We start from the raw sequence: 20,999 nt of genomic DNA on the forward strand, positions 1-20,999 counted from the left end.
CAATAACCACACAAAGGTTTTATGGGACACCCACAGCTAATGAAATGGAACATATGTCAGAGAAAAGAACCAATTATCTTTAATAGTGCACAAAATTATGAACCTAAAAAGTGATTATTTATTTTAATGAGACATAAAATAGAGGTTATAGTGTCAATGCCCACACTCCTATTATTAAGTAACCTACCATTTTCATGTCCTAATATTTTAAATTAGATGTGTATTATAAAATCAATTCATTGTTTTCAATGAAAAACCTAAATTAAACAAAATATTAAAAGTTTTCTACCCATAATTTTCACTGTTCATTGTTTTTCAAGTTTGAGTTAGAAGAACTCAATAACTAAGCCAATCTATTAAAAACCTTTTCGTAAGGTATGTCCTTGATAATATTCCCTAATGAATGGCAAATCTTATTAACTGTCACACTAGCATTTTAAGGTTTTGCCTATAAGCTTGAAAAAGAAAAACCAATAATACTTCTAACAGAAAGCATAATTGGCTAAATATCAATATATGACAAAGCATGATTGAGACAATAACCTTTCCCTCTGTCCATGAAATATATGGAAAGCAAACTCTCTACATTTTATTCTGATGTCTATTTAAATAAATACTTTTCTTAATTCCACAGGATGCTAAAACAGTTATCATAGTATTTAAATAAAATTATGAGATCTTGACTATCTGAACTTTTTAGAAATGAAAGGAATACAATGATTAAAATAATTACTACATAAATATGCATACATTCCTTAGACTGCCTGTTATTAGCATTTTTTAAAGTCATTTTTTCCCATTTAAAGATCATCTAGAGATAACAAAATTATCTTTCCAGAGCAAATTGGTCAAAACTGAAATACCTAAATAGGTTAAAAACCTAGGATAAAAGATAATAATATTCCAAAATCAAAATAAAATACCTGCTATGTGTGAGGAGAAGCTACCAAAACTATAAAGATAAGAAAGTTCATACTCAGTAAGTTAATACTCTGATAATGGAATATATCATTCCAGACTGAGTAATCTATGTTCAGAAGGAAAAGTCATTATTCTGCATAAGACTGCCCCATTGACCTGGTTTTTATATGGGGCAGTTCAACTTAGAAGAAGGGGTAGATATGCTATCAATATGATGAATAATTTTAAAAGATTTATTTTTATATTATAGGGATTATTGTAATCAAACTGAACAAGCAGAATAAACAAGTCATTATGAAAGGAAAGCTGAAGCAGAGAAATGGCCTGGATTTCACACCCACTCCTGGAACCATCTGAAAGGTTTAATGACAAATGGCAGACAAGATTGTTTCTAACAGAGATGAATCAAGTTTTTAGAACTGAATTATGTGGAGTGAGGAAAACATAATACTAGAAATCCAATGGTGTGACCTTCTGCAGTCCCAGCACTGAGATGCAGTGAGTTAATCACAGGAGAAGGTAAGACTAGGAGGAGATTTATCCAGATCCAGACAAGCCTCTACTGATGGTTTATATGAATATCAAAGACACTGGAGTCCTTATCTTAACACTTTTTACTCCACTTTAAGTGACATCCCTATATGGTCAGAGAAAACTTTAACCAGGTTTAGATAATATAACTAAAAAACAATATGAGAATACCTGAACAGAGTAGGAGATCTATAAAATAGCTATATCAAATGGTAGAAATATAGATGAGTAGGTCCTTTCCCTCCTCTCCTGGGAAATTCTACTCATTCTCCAAGATTGCACACCTGTCACCTCTTCAAAGATGTATTTCCTGACCACCGCAAGAAGCTGACTTTATCTTCATCACATCATTTTTCATATATGAAAAATATTGCTTATTCCTAAGATATTTAATGTATAAATATACATCTCTCTGATTGTTCCTACCTATAAAGTCTTTGCTCAATTCCAAACTAGTAAACAAGGGTTAATTAATACATGTTGACTGAAATAGATAAAGGAAGGAGATAGGAAAGTATGGAGAAGGCAAGACAAAGATAGGTGTTTCAGTAGTCAGACCTGGCATGGTTGTGATCTCAGCACCTCACTTCCTTTGTCCTCATATCTGGGCCTCTTAATGTCCTCTAACAGACTTAGGAAGTTTCCAGGAAAAGTCCCACATAAGGCAGTCAAAATGTAAGTTTATTTCTGATTTGCTGTCTCATCCTTTCCTGAAGCTCTGCTCCTAAGACTGATGGAAAGGGTAGAGTCCCTGGGATTCTTTTATCATGTTACTCTCTCTAACAATTGAGAGGCTGCTGCTACCCTTGAGGCCATGGCTGGTACCACTCCATCAGCTGAGCACCAGCCAGTTGTCTAACTCCCTACCAATCAGGCTTGATTGTCTCTTCTGAGGTGCAACCTCTAACATCTGACCTGCCTTAGTTGGCATTAGTTTGTCACTGTTAACCATTCCTCCACACAGGACTGAGACCTGACCAAGTCTCAGGTTTTAAGAAGAGTGAAATACAAAATCACTGTGGAAATTTTGAGTAATGAGTGATATATATCCGGGAAAAACCAATATTAGTGCAGAGAGAAAGTAAAGGGCACTTCCATTCTGCTTATGGATGTTTTAAAAAGTACTTATAAAAGTAATACCACTTAAACACATTCAAAAAGCCCTTTAAAAGTATTTCTTTTATGTTAGATATTCTTGATAGCAATGGAGATATTTTGTGAAAAGAGTACTTTTTAGATTTCTATTCTGTTTTAAAAAAAATCCATTGCCTGATACCCATTCTATTGATGTTAAAATTCCTTTTGAACTCAAAAGATCTATCCAAGGAAAATCCTTGAATACCTGAAAAAATGTGAGGATTATACTCACTCAGATATTTCAGCAAAACAGGGACCATGATGAGTCATAGGGAAACCATTGTGCTTACTGTCAACTCAAGAATTAATATCAACAAACATGATGTAGTTTCTGTGCTAACATTTATTGAAAGAATGACCATATACATATATGTGTATGTAAAATAAAAGAATGGGTGGAAATAAATGGTGGTATCTTTTGCAAGAGGCCAATTTATTTCACGGTTTTACAATTCTTTAAGCATATGTTTGGCACTTTCCACAAACTCTTTAACAAACAACTGGACATTAGTAACAAAAAAAGCATTAGGGATTCTCTCTATAAGCAGAACTGTGCAGACAGGGAATATTATTCTTTGGGCCCACTTTAATTGTCTCAAGAAGTCCAAAATGCTTTAGGAGGTAAGGAAGGCCATAATACAGCTATCTTATTCTAGAAAAACAACTCTTCCACTTTCCCACGTGTTCCACTTAGGACTAAGTTATTGATTCAGTGGTGGTAGCTTACATTTAGTGTTTTTAAAATTAACCTGCTATAGAATTTCTTCAATGATAAAGTAAGGAATTATAATTCATACAGCTATATGTTAAATATCTAATTTATGCATATATGTATAGATGGTATCTGTGTATGTATACACATGTATGTGTTTATATGTACATTAAAACAGCAATCCTACAGAGGTATGTGTAGACAAAATGAACCTTAAAATATCACTAGGTTAGGAAATATCATTTAAGTAACTAACATGATGCCTCAGACTTCAACACTCAGGAGCTTTGACAGAGACAGACTAGAAGAAAAGCAAATACATAAACAATGTCCTGTTTGGGTTTTATCTGCAAAATCGGGTCTTATGTTAATTATCATGACAATGAAAGGAAAAAGACATTACCTAAAGTAAAAGATCTTGTTCCAGTCATTTATGTAATGATCTGAATGGAATTAACAAATTAGCTCTTTAATTCTGATTTTTCTGTCTAATTTTGCTTCTTAATATAATTTGACTGGCTGCAAAGACTTTTTTTAAATATTCCAAAAATACAACATTGGACATTGTGTATGAAAAACATTCTTAGACAAATGAGTGAATATGTATTTAAGATGCAATGCATAAAAAATAAAATGTGCTCTAAGACTGAAACTCAAAACAATAAAAATATATATGAATTTAGACAACAATCAAAAGGTACCACAACATAATGACATTGCATATATTTTCAAATTATCAATTGATCTTGAGACTTGGGAAAATAGCCAAGGAAAACATCATTCATATCTAGTTCAGCTTCCTGTTTACCTGTCTTCTCATTCATTTTGCCTGGTATAAACAGGTACCTACTTGTGCACAGAAAAAGGAAACCTTAAGGAAAAAGACATAAATCTTCTCATCCAAACTTTATCCCTTACAAGTCTGTGCAATCTTGATGAAGTCACCAAATACCCCACTTTTAATAATAAAACAACAGCAACACTGTTGTCATTTGAACACTAAGACTGTTTGCCATACAACTTCCCCTTCATGGGAATTCTGGAAGACTCCATTTCTCCCAGGGTGCCTTTTAGTTAGTTTAGTGTCATTTGTCTTAATTCTGACAACTGAAACCTGAGAAGTGGTATAAATCATTCTAAAACTAGGCTATAAATACATTCCACAAGGTTCCTTAGCCTCTCTTCTTGTTCTGTGACATCCAAAGCAGTCACTAATCAGATAGCTGTTAGACATGGAAGAAGCCTGAGTCTCTTTGTCAACATCTCTAGGTCAGCTACCAAACCTACTCACACTATGGTGTCAGCAAGACATAAACCTTGTTTTATGAAGCCACAAAGATTTTAAGGTTTACTACTTCTGCATAGTATAACTGAACCTAAGTAATGAAAGGACTAAATGAGAAAATAAAATTTACTTGTTTTATGTCACTGCACTATACAGCTGGCTACACAGGGTAGTATTGGTAACAAAATGGGAAGTTCATAAAAATTTTGATATAACTTCAAAGGAAAGTATAATACAGTCAATACAAAACAGTCACATATTTTACATGATTCTGACTTTAACATATCTAGGAAATATAGACAAATAGGAAATTTATCAAGGTTTTCAGATGAAATAGGTAGTCAGGACCTTATCACCTACATTCATTATAATGAACTGTTATGGGGACCTCCCTGGTGGCACAACAGGTTAGGACACATTACTGCAAGCTAGCTGCAGCCACTTCCGTGTGAGTTTGACCCCAGACCCCAGAGGTGACCCACATGGCGCAGCAGACCTCTCCTGTCTCACCAGATCCTCCCCTCCGCAGCATACTCTGTCGATCTGCCTGTTCTGCTCCCCACTCTGTCTCTGCTGAAGCCTCTCACCGCCCCTGCACCTCTGGCCTGTACCCCAGTTCTGTATGCATAAATAAATACATCTTCAAAAAAAAACTGTTATGAGTGATACTAAGTTCCTAGAAAGATTAACCTTTGGTCCACAGATAAAATTTCACACTAATTTAAAGTGACTCTCTCACTTTAAAATAAGAACTGAGAGAATGATCTGTGATATTTTTTAAATCTCCTTTTAGGAGATCTCTCTTCTTGGATACAAACACTCAAAAATAATAAGTAAATATTAAGATTTTATGGATAATAAACTTTTATACACATTGATACTGTAAAGATCTTAATCAAGTACTACTTAGAATTTGAGGGACATAATTATGGATTTATGAAAAAAATGGTATTTGGTGTGTTATTATTATTTGTATGTGGTATCTAATATTCATGATTAAATACATAGTCAATTAATTTCTCCATTTAGGTACTTTTGGTGGAATACTAACTCAAGTCAATAAAAGGAATTACTGATTAATTCCAAGAGGACTGTATGAATTCAACTGTTCCTCATTTCATGGCGACTAATTATTACTTCACAAATATTCTGACAGGATTATAAAGATTTGCCATAAAACCAAAAAGCAAAAAAACTCATTTCAGAGAAAGCTAAAAATATTCCCTAAGTTTCATTTTAAGTGCAGCTTTCCCAAAATCAGACATGTATTTTAGCGCAATCTTGTCATCTCCAAAACTGCATAAATGAATCTAAGCCTGTCAATGACCTACTTTAATGAAATAAATCACAGCCATTTTAAATACTTGTAATTTATCTCCATGATTATTATGAGTTGCTAATTTTAGAATCCAGGAATTAGAAATTATGGCTAATAACTGCATTTAACAAAATCAACCATCTAGAAGAGGACAGTAAAGTAAAAACTCAGGTAAACAGAAAACTGAGCAAGCCTACTCCTGAATATCTTGCTATTGCTTCAATTTTATTTTGTATACGCTCATACTTCCACAAGGAAGTTCAGGTTAAGTCACTTGACTGACTTAATTTTATAAAAACCAGCTATGTATACACTTATTTAGACAAAGTACCTGACAAGGCTGCCACTGTGGCAAGGACTACTCATCATTTACCAAAACTTCCATTCTCACCTTTATCCTTAGAAAATGAAGAGCATATTGCTTGCTAGAATAAAACTACTCCTGTCAAAAAATAAATAAATAAATAAAAATGAAGGATAATGTGGACTAGGGGTAAGCTTGTTACGAAAACCAACTCATCTTTGGAAGGTTCCTTTTTGCCCTTTCTTATTCCTCCACACTCCCTCTTCTGTGATTTATAGAGCTCCAGCAGCCAACGTGAACTCTGAAAACTCTGTACTAGTTGGAGAACAGAAAATGAAGAGCTTGAAATCCTCATGACACCATGGAACCAACGCAAAACCATACTAGTGTACATCTAGACTACGTTTACATGAGATGGGAATTTTCTATCTTTTGGTTTTTTTCTGTGATAGCAGTTAAAGTGAGTTTAACAAATTCAATTAGTCAAAGTAGTTTTAAAATACAGGTAAGAACAATAAATTAACTATCTAATTTGTTGTTGCTTTAATTTGATGGATTTCTTTATGAAGACTCATTCTTAACTTTCCTTTATCCTATTTATCAAATTTGTTAAAATACTAATAATCATAACAAAATCAGCCACATGGACAATTTATTTTAATAATGTTTTCTTAACATAAGAAACCTACTGAAAAAAAATTACTGGACTACAGCTTCTTTCACTTCTAATTCCTATAAATATTTTAAAAACACAATGAATCCTGTAAATTTATACTCTCTACAGCTATTTATGAAAAACAAAAAATGAAAGTTTGCTACAGAACACACAGTGATATGTAATACTATGACCACTCTCTAGTTTAAACTCTCCTCAGTTACTCCTTCTTTTATGATTTTGTTTTTTTCCAAATCTATTTTAATATGAAGAAAATATTTAAAATTTTAATATTCAAATTTCACTAAAATTCACTAATATTCAAATTTTCACTAAAATCTCCTGATGAAAAATTTATATCCACATAATTTTGTTTTTTAATTTTCCCTTCAAGATTTTTTTAAAACCTAAATTTTTATCGCATACTTCATAAGAGGGAGCAATTACAAAAGGGATAGAAAAAAACTAACTGTTTATGTCCATCTGGATCTTAACTGAAAAGGCACCTATCTACTGAATACTTCTTTTCTTCCCTACTATGTTATATAGATAAGGGATAGGGAAGCATTCACCCCTCAATTTAGAAAATAAAAATCATACATGATTACAAGATTTTAGTATCAAAATTAATCCCAGTATAGGAATTACTCTCTTCATCATCTTACTCTCATCATCTTACTTCAGTTTCTTTCTCTTTTACCTTCAACAGGCCAAACTGAAAAATAAAGGGCTATATGTGTGTTCTTCTTGATTGTTTACAACTGTTCTAGCTTATGAACAAAGGTACAATTACAAAGTTTGATATATCCCACATATGATGAAATCAGTTAAAATAACATCAGTCAAAGCCAAGCATTTCTATTATATTTTCTAGATTATCATTTTTGTTATTGGTAACTTTAGTTAATGCATTTTCTTTGAAGTCATTCAAATTTATTAAGCATCTTGTTTTAACTTTTTAATATATATTTTAATTAATATTTAGGACTTACCACCTCCTCCTCCAAGAAGACTGGCATTTGCTGTTTAAAACAAAACAAAACAAAAAATTAAATAATATATTAAAAATATAATATGCCAGTAAAGTTCAAGATAAAGCTGGTAATGATCATTTCTTTCACACATACACAATTTAGTTTCATATAAAGACAGTCTTTATTACTCTCTGGTGATATGTAAATGAAAATATTTCACATTTTTAATCTTTTTTTTTCTTCAAATAAATATTTCACAATGAATGTCTTTCTAATAAAATGAAGTATATACTGTGATTCTTTTATTTTCCATTTTGTTTCCAAATTTATCTTTTGGTACTCTGTCTTATCAATTACAGCTAGAACAGTATCTCAAAAGACAATACAAAAAGACTATTTAATGATGATTTTAACTGAATTAAACTCCACCAAGTATACCTATTTCAAAACACTGCAGTATAAACTAATCCTTCAAACAGAGCTTTCTAATTAATGCTTTTTCCTTCTTTACAGTGCTTTTGTCACAAACATGAACTGAGTGGAATGTTATTAGCAGTCAAAAACAAAATTCTGGTAGTACATTTGATAGTACAAAATCTTCTGCCACCCTAACACCTCAGTTACTAAATTCTCCATTCTGTGGATGATAACTAGGACTTTATCCAACTTAAAATCAAACTGTATAACTTTTTAAGTGGAGATTTGTTAAAGATATAGTAAGAGATGTGAATTTTATTGTGGTTTCATACTCCTTAGTAATTAGGAAAATTTCATGATCAACCCTTGTCTCTTGGCTAACCCAAATATTTTCTACAGTCTTAGATACATTTATTCATTTATAAAACCACATGGCATTTCACACCCATGCTGATTTTTCATTTTTATATTTGACTGAGAACTACTTCCCTACCTATCGGTTTTCCAGATCCCTGAAACTCCATCTGCTGTCCTTCAATTTTCACATATTAATTCACAAAGGAAAATGTGTTTCCAACAACAAACACCAATAATGAATCATAGTTTTTCACTCAAGTTATGCTCAGAAGTACAATAATACAACATGGTCTACTTTCACCCAATGTTTTACCAAATAAAGGTGAATACTACCTAGTCTGAGAGTACAACATAAGCGCCATCTGTTTAACTGGGCACTTTTCCAATAGATGTTGTAGTAGGTATAAGAACTGGAATTCCAATCATAAAGAACCATAAAATCAATTTATGTCGATGTGTGTTCATATCTATATAAATATATTTGATCATACTTTGACATCCATAGAGACATATTTTATAAACTTTAGGCATTCTACAGTTATATAATCACATTTAAGATAATTGTATGTGCTTTACATTAATATGATAGAATCAATCTAAGCTGTACACTTAAATGTATGTGTATATATGTATACTCAAAACAACTCATATAATTCTCATAATGATTTCTCTAGAAAAGTCACAAAATTTAAGTCTATTTTATCAATTTCTGCACTTTAAAAATTAAAAAAAGAATGACTATTAGCAAAAATATCAAGGTTAATTAGTTAAGTAAAATAAGGGAAATAAAAGTGAACTTTTGTTATATTTTGATTGTTACTTTTCCTTCACTAATTATCCAATGCATAATGTAACTGATTCTCAACATTTATTTGTCAGGTGGATTAATATTATTTCTTTCATTTTACAAATGTGAAAAGGGCCTTTGTGTGTCTTAAATTAATAGTGATTTAATTTCTACTTAATTATCTATAATAAATTGAGATATATCCCAATTAGAGTTACAGTCCCAAAAGACAATGATGAGTTTAATAGTTTGGCCTGCATCTAATAAGCTCTCAATACATGTTTCCTAATACTGAGATAATTGGCAGATTTGTTAAATTTCTTTGTTGATATTTAAAGTATTATTTGTATAATGAAGTCTGTAGAAAAAGCAAACCGGTACTTTTTCTTCACATAAAATCAAAGACTGATAGAAAAACTCTTAATGTTTATTTGGAACGATTTAGCAATTACAAATACATGAAATATATTCATATATTTAAGACCATGTCTAAGTTCCTTCCTAAAGAGAGTTTGGGGCATTTTTCTCATTTATTCTTAGAGTTTCACAGATAAGTAAAAGGAGAAAAGGAACAAAGAAAACTTGAAGTTTATCAGCATGATGCCATTACTTCTAAAATAAGATTTAAAATATCCCACCTAAGTACATGTACTAAACAACACTGTTTTCATTCAGAATTTCCTATAAATAATGACCTTTCCATTAACCAGATGAGGTAAAGTGTGGGGGCGGGGGGAATCAAATATTAATTGACTAAAGACTGATCAATGAGAAACTAAGTCATTACAAGTTAATAAATCTGTGTATTGTACTTTTCATCCCTCCTAAATACTGCAATGAGATAAAGAGCTTCACTGTTTATTAAGTGAAAACAACACTGAACTCGAAATGGGAAAATTATTATCTACCCTGTACTCATTTAAATGGGTAAATTTGACAAATATTAGGAATACATTTTTTCAATTGAATTCAGTTTTGCAGTTTTTTGATAATTTTTGTTGAAATTATCAATTTTCTAAATATTGTCTTTCTCTGATATATGTGAAAGATAAACAATCCTAATGAACAAACTTTTAGAAAATAGAAAAAAGTAATGATTACCAGAAGGAAAATGGATGAATGTTTTTGTAAAAGGGTCAACTGTAATGTTCAGGACAGAAATTTGCCTTTTAGTAGCAAATATCATGTAGTATATAAAGTTGCTTTATTTATAGTTATATAAGGTTGATTTATTTATTACTTGAGACTTATACAATGTTATAAACTAATGTTACTTCAATAAATCTTTTAAAAAAGAAAAAATATATCAAAACCAAAAATATTGGATACAACATAGAAATATTTTTCTGGTGTAATTAACCTAAAATTAAAAAAAAAATCACAGCCACGAATGTCATTATTTCATGTTTTTCTCAAAATAAAAGTGGAATATTATACTACTTTCTTTCCAGAGAAATATTCTTTTAAACAACCTTCTGTTGTGTGTGTCTTACTTAGAATATAATTATAATTGTGAGTGGATCAAATCATGAAAAATGCAATTACTATATGCCAAAAGAAACCACCTATAACTAAGAGTATGGGTGAATATACACTGAATATAAGACAAAGCTGTAACTTATCAGATACCTAAAGCACATTTCTTCCTAAGGTCTCAAAACCTTTTTTCATCTGTGTAAACTAATGAAAAGAATTTTGAACTGAGAGTCAGGTAACCTCTTTTATTCTGCCTTAATTACTAAATAGTCAGGTAAGTTAGGAAAATCATAACCAATTGTCTTGGGAGTCATAGCTCAAAGGAGATCATCTGATTGCAAAACCAATTGCCTTATTTTCCTTCCATCAAGAAATTTATAATCAATCATGGATGGCAAATAGGTTTCAAATGATTCTGATTCATTAATTAGAAAAAGACTGCCTTTATCTCTGATTTAGGGAAGATGCTAAATCTAAGTTTGCTGAATCTAAGTTTACTAAAAAAGAAAAACATGATCAAAGGGGTAACAGGAAGAATTAAAATCGCAGCACACATGCCTACAATATATGTATGTAGAGTGTGGTCCATATTTGCAAAAACTGACATTTCTTAGATTTGAGTTTGAGCCAATAAAATTCTATTAGTAGTCCTAAAATGAATATGCTAACCTAGCATTGAAATTTAGCGTACCTAACAGTTCTTGAAGTTTATCAATCTCATATTATCTGGACTATGATGAAGAGTTGGGAAAGGTAACACAATTCCAGACACAAATTAGCCTAATAAGTGTCTGGAATTGTATTCCATTTGCCCAGTAATTTCCATTATTTCCAAAGTAATTCTTTGTTTTCCCTTTCCATTTTCACCTCCATCAAAGATGTTCAAACAAGCAACAACCTGGGAGACTAGTCTTTAAACAATGACTGAAACTATTTGTACAGCTCTTTTGTTTGCTTTTGTACTTATAAAAATATATATATACAGTTACTTCCATCATAACAGGATCCTGACCACCTATTTTAGTTTATTTATTCTACTACTTATTACAATAAAACACATGGAAAGATAAAATGATTGTGAGAAAGAACTTCTGTGGGAGCTGTACTTGAAATACCATTTTACTCATATGTTGTCCCAAAAGATACAAAAGCTGAAATATCACCCTTTAGAGTAGCACATATTGTATTTCCTAAACTTTGAAACTCAAAGTAAGAACTGCTAAAAAAAAAAAATCTGTTATGAATAAAATCTCTAGAACATATATATCTCTTTATAGAGGGAGAAAACTCAATAGATAGCTTTGGAATAAAATCCACACTGATAGCCATCAAGTTGGGAAGAGCTCTCTGTTCATTCCTTACTATATTTACTTCTTATAAGTAAAGTCAATGGAATGCCAAAGGTTTTGGCCAATGGTATAATATCCTGCTTTTGAAGCTAACAAAGAGAGAAAACAAAAGAATAGGCTTAACTATTTTACATGTAGAAGCTAGGCATAAACACATGATTAGTACTTTACATTTCATAATATAGAACTCAAATGAACCATTGATTACCCCAAGGTTTGCAGGGTTATATAAAATGCAACCCACTATAAAGCCAACAATAGAACACAATGAGCCATACTGTTTATAAATACGTAAAAGGCACCAGGAATTGACAACTTACTTGGGAGTATTAACAAATAAAACTAAACAGAATTACCCTGCTTGAAGTAAGAGGGAGGGGATAGAGCTGCCCCTCTTTTGCCATTCTGGTTATACCTTTATTGTTGTCAAAAATCAATGACTCCTAGGAGTATGCAAACATGAGAGAAAAACCATGTAATTCATACAATTCTTTAATATTATAATAGTGTTAAATTAAAAAGAAATAAATACATTGGGAAACTTTATCTAGGCCCAAATGCCAGAAAAGAACTACCAAATAATACTGCAAATTTCAAAATAATAATGATATATCTGTACAATATATATAATATATTAGATATATACACATAATATTCATGCCTAAAGTACATGTGTGTAAAATACATATATATACACACATGTACACATATAACTAAAATATTTTTCTCCAATTCATATCCTAAGATGGTAACAGACAACAAAAGTGCATGAATCTAGCAAACAGCAATCTACCGAAGATTTCCAAAGTTAATTATTAAATGGTGAACTAAAATATTTGTAGTTCCTAGGGTTTTTTTTTATTATTTTATAACAGTTTATTTTTACATCATTTTGTACTCCTACAGTTTTATGAGCAGTGAAACAAATGTAAAATGAGAGGAATCAGGATATGTTTCTATGTACAGTTATCCTCTTGATAAAGATAACACTGGCTCAGTTACAAAAATGGGATTACTTAAGCAACCCAATCTGGAACATCCTAAAGAGTGAACAAGCGTATTTAAATAGAGTGGAGGAGGGAGAGTTCAAGTGTATATTAACTTTGTGGTTGTAATGATATAAGACATTTGAACAGCAGTTTTAACTTGTCCTTGACAAAGATGGCTTTGAATACAAACCAATTCTTAATTTGAAAAATAGAAGATGTGCTTATTTAAGGGAATATGATACAATTCTAGCCTGATTAAAGCATAAGCCTGAACATGTACACACATTTACACACATTGACACACATTTTGGGGAGACTAACTTGTTTTAATAAAACTAGACATTTTAAAAAAACTGCTTTATATCACTGCCTCATTTCATCTTTCTTATTATGAGATCTTTCATTTCTCCAATAATGAAACAAAAACATGATTTTTAAGAAAGGCTTATTTTAGATTACAGTTTAATTTAAACAAACAAGACAAACAGTAATCCTCAGTCATAGTGGAGAGAAAGAATGAGACAAAGGATCTTGAAGAGAAAGGATATGAGCCTAAAGGTAAAGCAGGAAATTGCTTCCCTGAGAACATTTCAGAGATGTAAAATGCTGGAAGAGCCTATGTCTATTCTTATCAACAATGCCATGCACAATTCTCTGAACAGAATAGTTACAAAATAAATATCTGTTAAGTATATAACTAAACTAAAAGAATAAATGGGAGAAGGGACAAAGAAAGTCATACTTCTAGAAATGGCTGTTAAAAATAACAGATTCCTTCACATTTTGTAGCCAAATGAGCCTGTGCAAGGTGGGAGCCAAGCAGATCTAGATCCAATTCCAGACACATTGTCTTTGAGAAAGCTTCTTATACTCCATTTGATTATCTAGTCTCTTGAAGTATCTGTTGCCTAATTAGAAATCTGGTAAAAAGAATGGCCATAGTACTGCTGAGAGGAGTAAAGCTAACAACGTATGTGAATACATTTCTTCATATCTTGTGCATGTTAAGGCTCAGTAAGTGCCAGCTCCCCTCTATGAATGTGATTACAGTGCTACATGTGTCACCAATACTAGTAGTTAATAGAAAAGTCCCACTATTGAAACCGTTCAAATAAATGCCAAAGTCAGGCACTTTGTGGGAGCCAGAGTCGTGCTCACTTCAGAAAACTAATGTTTTCTGCAGAAAAACATTGAGATGTTCTACACTGTCTTCCATTAGAATTTGGGGAAGAAACTGATTGATTAAAGAGAGACGAGTGAAAAAACATTATTTTCAAATTATTTGTTATGTGTAAGCTAGACAATTAAAAAAATAATTCTAAAAGCCTTTGATGAAAATGGATGTTAATATTTTGCACTTTATAACTAGTTTTGCTCCTTGGGGTTGTTTTAAAAACTTAGTTCAAAAAAATTGTTGGATATTTTATGCCAGGTAGCTTCTATTTATTCCTCAAAATCCATTCCAAGGTTGCTGACCTATACAGATAATATCAGTTCCTTTTATCCTCTGGTTCAGTCAAAGGGAAGCCATTGCATGAGATGATTGTAAAAATGAGAATTTGCTTAAAATTTTTATTTCTCTAGCTCATGCCTAGTAAACTTATCTTGAGCTGACTTTGTCCTTTGAATGAAGGACACTGACTTAAACAATGCCATTTAATCTACAACCTGAATTTCTATCCTTCTGAGTTATGAAATCCTTTTCCTCTATGCTTTGAGCTGAGAGAGGTAACAGCTGTGCTGTAGGTGGAGTCTGCTTCCTGAAAAATCCCTTGAGGTTCTCTTACATCACACCTTGACCTCCTTGATTTTTCCTTATTGTGCCAAGATTTCTATTGGTTTTTAAGTGAACAGATAAAACATATACAAACTGCCCAGTAATTTCTGCTAGCCTATCTCAGACATCTTTTTGACAAATTCTCTTAGTCCAGTAATTTTGAGGGTAGTTCCTGTTCTTGTTTACATTTTGGAATAGTCAATAGTACACTGTTTCCTTCACTAATTAAAAGATATAAAGTATATAAACTAATAACACATAAAATATAAAATAATATATTCATTTAAACATGTGACTCAACAATTTTATTAAACGTAATTCCTCTTATCCACTATAACTGTCCATATTATTTTTCAGGTTCATATAAGTATAAATATATACTTAGGTCTTCTTGGGATTATTAACAAAAAGTAATGGATTCTATAATACTATAAGAATTACCCTGTAGACTAATTTTCTCAACCAACACACCTCTAACTAACTATAACACACTGTAATTTTCCAAATGGTAGTGAAATCACCCCCATTATTGGGCAGTTAGGTTGTTTCCTGATTTGCCATTAAAGATAATGCTCTAGTAAAAATCTGTATTTCTGTGTATGTATTTACACAGCAGTGCCTCTGTCCTGTTGAACGAAATTTCCAAAGTATTTAAGAATAAGGTGATATTTGCTCCTTACAAACTTTAGAGTTTAATAAATTAGTGAAGTTTTTATGTTAAAGTAAGTCAACATTATCAAAAATCAGCATTCATAAGTATAGCTTGGGATCACGTGAAATATAGCTATCATTTCATATTTCCCAGTAATTAATCTCAACCAAAATTTCTTAACATATATATGAGAATTGTTGGGCTGTTTCGGATTTAAATGTAAAATATATCAGTAAAAATTCCTCACTTTGAAGTGGTATGATATTCAGTCTAAACTTCTGATTGATTTCAAATTTATCAATTTTAAAATAGTCTGTTTTAATTTAAAAATAATAAAGCTTTCTCAACTAATAGTGAGTCTCTTTGCCCACTTTCTTTTCATGTTTACCAGCTGAAAACCATGACAGACCTTAAACTTCACAGCAAATGAAAACTTAGCTAAAAATGATTAAAGAAAGTTTCCATTACTTTCTAATTAAATCCTTGCAAATTTAAAGTGTATTTCAGAAGTTTAAGGATAAAGAAACTCAGAAAATGTCAACTTATTAGAAATATATGGAAGGGAAATTTATCAAAAACATAATTATAAGAATGTTACAGCTCAACCTAATTTCAAAGTTAAGTACAATTATTATTATTTTTTTTTAAGTACTGTAGTGTATGAAGATTTTTCTCTGGCAGTGCCAGTTCTAACTAAGTAAAATTAAAGAAAATTCATTGAAACATTTGATTTTCCAATCTAAATGCATCATTTGAAAACATTTTTTCACTGTTCTTGCTATACAATTGAAGAGTGCCTGCTCAGAGGCAGTGACAGATCTACATTCATCCTAAGGCAGTACTTAGGTCATCAAACAGTTACAATCTATCTACTTACTGCAAATTTGGCCTTGTGCAAATTTTAAAAAGAGATTAATTTCTATGATAGAGTCGTACTCTGAATAACCAAATCAGTGCACAAGATAACATATATTTGAGTAAGCTTATTTAGGTAGAAACTATGCCCATTCAGCAATCAAATATAGGATTATTACAAATAGAAAAGGATAACAATTTTCTGCGCACCTGCTATTTGCTACATAATGCTTTTAGAGTTGATTTGTGCGGTATCTGTCATCCCCCAAACATAAAAATGAGAATTTATTTTTCTGATAAGAAATAAGAAAATTACAGATAAAGTGGCATTAAATTTCTTGTTATGGATTAGTAAATTAACACTTCAATCCAATGTTCTTTCTTCCAAAATCTAACCAATAGTCTATATACCAGATTACCTCTTAAGGAATTCTTTCATATCATCCAAAGCCCATTAAAAACAACTTATTCAAATAACATCAAAGTCTAAGATAATATTACTTATTCTTTAGTTAACTGGTGATCAGAATAGACAGCACTTACATATATCATATCATACAACTTAAAATTATAAATATGCAAATGTCCTTAGTTATGCATTCTTCATATTTTTAGTTGTCTATAAAAGAATTACCTTTGAAACATTACATTTAATATTCTGATTAAAAGTTGGCATTTAAAAAGATGAAAATTCTCTATGATTTTAGGCAAGGTAAACATTTGCATATTCACTGCTATCAAGAGGGTACATATTATTCAATTAACATGAATTTTACTTATGCTAAGTTAAATTTACCCAAACAATAATAGTGCACTAAAGTTTGCCTTTCAACAAATAAATGCAAACTTGCTAATTTAAGATCATATATGCTTATAAAATACAAAAAGCAAAAACAAATATTTGCTTTCATTTGCCCTAAATTTTCTTTTAGTAGTATTCCTTGCCCATGAATTTATGATTATCAAGTAAAGAATCCTCTGATAACTTGAAGTAGCAAATAAAGAACAATTTTTTGTATTGCACAATTACATAAACTAAATATTTAACTTCATGATTGTCTCCTATTAATGTGCAATGAAATTTTACATTCAAGGATTTAATAATTACATTATTACTTGAATGTAAACTAAAATTATCTTCAAAACTCATCTGAAAAATATTATCAATAGCAAATTTAATGGTTTATAATAAAAGACTTACTTTAATTAGGAAACAAATTATAACTTACTTCATTTGAATATCACAAAATATCAATTTATTTTCTTATTTAAGTTCTATCAGGCCAGTTGCAGATCATAATACCGATTAGTTTTATTCTGGAACAGCAAAAAGCACTGGTATTAACCTCAAACAAAAGAATTACCATTGCTGAGGTGCTGATTACTAACTAGAGTGACTTTTAAAAAATTATTATTTATCAAATCTCACAGGATAACTAAATAATACTTGCAAAAAAAGTGCATTTCTAATGACACTCTAAGGTATCCAAATATTATAAATAAAACAGAAGCCCCCAGTACTCCACATGCAATGGATCTGGTGACTGCTCATATAATATCGATCCCTAGTTTCACTAGATATTAGTTATATAATTTTTGAAACTTCACTTAAATCCCTGTGCCTCATTGTATCATTTATAAAAATAATCTATAGTTTGGCCCTCCCTGGTAGCACAACATGTTAAAGCACAGCACTATCATGCTAGACGCAGCCACCTCAGAGTTCTATCCCCAGCCAGGGCAGTGTTCCCACATGGCATGAAAGACCTCTCCTGACCCACCGGCTGCTCCCCTCAGAAGTGTATTTCATCTATCTGCCTATTCTGCACACCACTCTGTCCTAATGAATCCCCTCACCATCCCTGCAGCTTTGGCCTGTACCCAGCTCTGTACACATAAATAAATAAATCTTTAAAAAAATAATAATCTGTAGTTTAGTTATTTCACAATCATTTGTCAAATGATAAGTTATATTTTTTAATCATTTTTTTAAATGTGTGTGTTCTGGAATATGCTGGGAATAAAAAGGTAAGGAAAATAATCTTATTAAGTCATATCATTATAATAATTCAATATATAATTATTATAACATAACTAATGCACTAATATTTAAATATTAGAATCAGCAAGGAGGATCCTGTCTCTACATGTGTCTTTCCAGGAGGATCCATGGGGCTGAAATGCCACTCCTATATCAGAGCTACTGGATAGCTGTGGGTGGCACCAGAACAGGGGACCTACCATAGCAAGCACCCAAGTTGGGAAGCATTTTCCATTTCCAACAATCAGGGGCTTCTTGCCACAACAAGCACTGCCTGGGAAGTGCTTTCTTTCTCCATCATACCTGAAACTCTTCCCCACACCATGAAATATCAAGGGAGGGAATAAGAAGGAAGAATGCCAGCCAGGGGCGCAATCCTTACCATAATATGCAGCCATGTCTAGAATCACTCTTTATCATGTTAGACAAGGTACTTCTTCTCACCAAATCCCACCCCCTCAAAAAAATTCCTTCTTCCTCCAGAAAAATAACAAAGGGGCAGACCAAAATAAACCCTAGAAATCCTTTTTCCTATATATGTGAAATATATTTAATTCTAAATTATGTGGTTTTTTTAATAGAAGAAGAAAAGAGAAAGACTATTGGGAAAAATATATTCTATTTCAATATTTTTGTAATTATTTTATATTGATCCAATGTTGGTTTACATCACTGTGTATTATTTAGACAACTAGGTTAACACCTGTTCAAATGTGTATTACCATATCACATGCAGCACAAATATACCAACTCCCCACCACAATACATTGGGATTGCCCTGCCCTGTATATCTATTATTCAACCCTCCACCCTTGCTGGTAGCCTTATTTCTCTAGTCATTTTTAGAATTGGTCTTCATTTCTTGCTTTTTTCTGTTTCTTTGTTTTGTTTCTGTATATTCCATATGAGTTGGTCTGCTCTATGTCATTCTTTTAATGGTTAAGATCTATTTGAAATGTCATTTTCTTTGTAACACTTCTTCTGATTCCCTCATGAATAATTAGGTATTCTCCTGATAGCCCATGGCATGACAACAAGCATTTCTACATTTATCCCATGAAATTGTAATTAATTTTTTTTTCTGGGAACTACTCCATTAAACTAAGAACCTTCTAAGAGCAAGGATTATAAGCATTTATCACTTTTCACAAAGTGACCCCTTCATTCCTAGTTTTAGATTAAAAAAAGAAAGTTAGCTAGTGTTTAACATGTATAATACACTCAACATGTTAGAAATTGCTTTTCCTAAGCATCAATGCCTATTTCATAGTAAGCATTCTATGAACAGCCAGTAAATTAATGAAACAAGAATGAACTAGTAATTGTTTAGCATTAGAAATTGAGCTAAAAATGAAGCAAAAATATGAATGTGACAAGTCTTGAAATTACAAAATTAAAACCACCTTATAAGAAGTGAACAGAATGACTATTTCATACAGCAAAATGTTACTAGATTATTATCTGCAGAAGAAAATAAAAAATACTAAATGAGAAAATTAAAAAGTTTCATTCAACAGAAACGTAAGATTTGTTGAAACTCTCCTATATGTTAAGATCATGAATGGATATGTAAGGAACTGTTTTTAAGTAACTAAGTGTAGGCTGTTAGCTGTCTTTCAAACTCTAATAAATCATTTAAATGATACCGAATATTAGTGCAAACAAAAGAAATTAATTCTGGTTCTATTATTTTTGTCAGTTTTCCTGAGCAAAAAAATAGTTATCTTTAAGGACTTTACTTCAATTTTGTACATAATTTTATGATTAATAAGTTAATGCTTTCTAGGATTTTTTCATGTTTTTCTCAACAATAATGTTCCCTCTAAGGTAGTTAGTTTCCTTCTTCCAACAGTCACCAGGAAATCTCTCTGAAGATATTCATGAGATAAGATGGAGAGACTACCATTTATGGGTTTTTGAAATGTTCTTATAGTGAAATTCATAAATTATGGCAAAAAAATTAGTATGATCAGTATGAACATTTATTTCACAATTGGACTATGTCACAGGAAGTGGCAACAGATCAGGTAATAAAGAAAGCAAAGATGCAACTTAGAGAGATAATTCCAAAAGTCAGTAATGCCCAAGGAACCCTCTGACATAACTGAAGTCTACTAAATCTCTTGTATGAGCAATAAAGCAAGTATTTAAATCAGAAAAGGTCCATAACTCTGTCATTTAGCAGTTACAAAGTACATCAGCTCTGCTTTAATCCCTTTTGATGTTGAGATTATATTCTATAATTTTCATAGATAAAAGCCTAAAGTAGAAAATGCAAATAGACAAAATTATGTGACATTCTAAGTTTTAAAAGAGTCAAAATTATAAAACTAAGAGACTACATTGTGAAGAAAAGTATATTGTGTAGATAAGTACACAGACATACAAAGACATAAATCTGTTATATGTCAATGTAATATTTATATATATATAAATTATATTTATACAATTCAAATGTTTAT

The 20,999-nt window shown here is 31.3% G+C and overlaps 1 protein-coding gene across 1 annotated transcript in view; it reads right to left on the minus strand.

Annotated features, from left to right (window-relative positions):
• MACROD2 (MACRO domain containing 2) overlaps positions 1-20,999 on the minus strand; it is a 1,662,610-nt gene that overhangs the window by 1,325,633 nt on the left and 315,978 nt on the right. The window contains 1 exon segment of the mRNA XM_012728257.1: positions 7,856-7,885. Coding sequence (XP_012583711.1) covers positions 7,856-7,885 — 30 coding nt within the window.

Source organism: Condylura cristata, unplaced genomic scaffold (genome assembly GCF_000260355.1).
Source record: "Condylura cristata isolate star-nosed mole 26May11 unplaced genomic scaffold, ConCri1.0 scaffold00022, whole genome shotgun sequence".
NCBI lineage: Eukaryota > Metazoa > Chordata > Mammalia > Eulipotyphla > Talpidae > Condylura > Condylura cristata.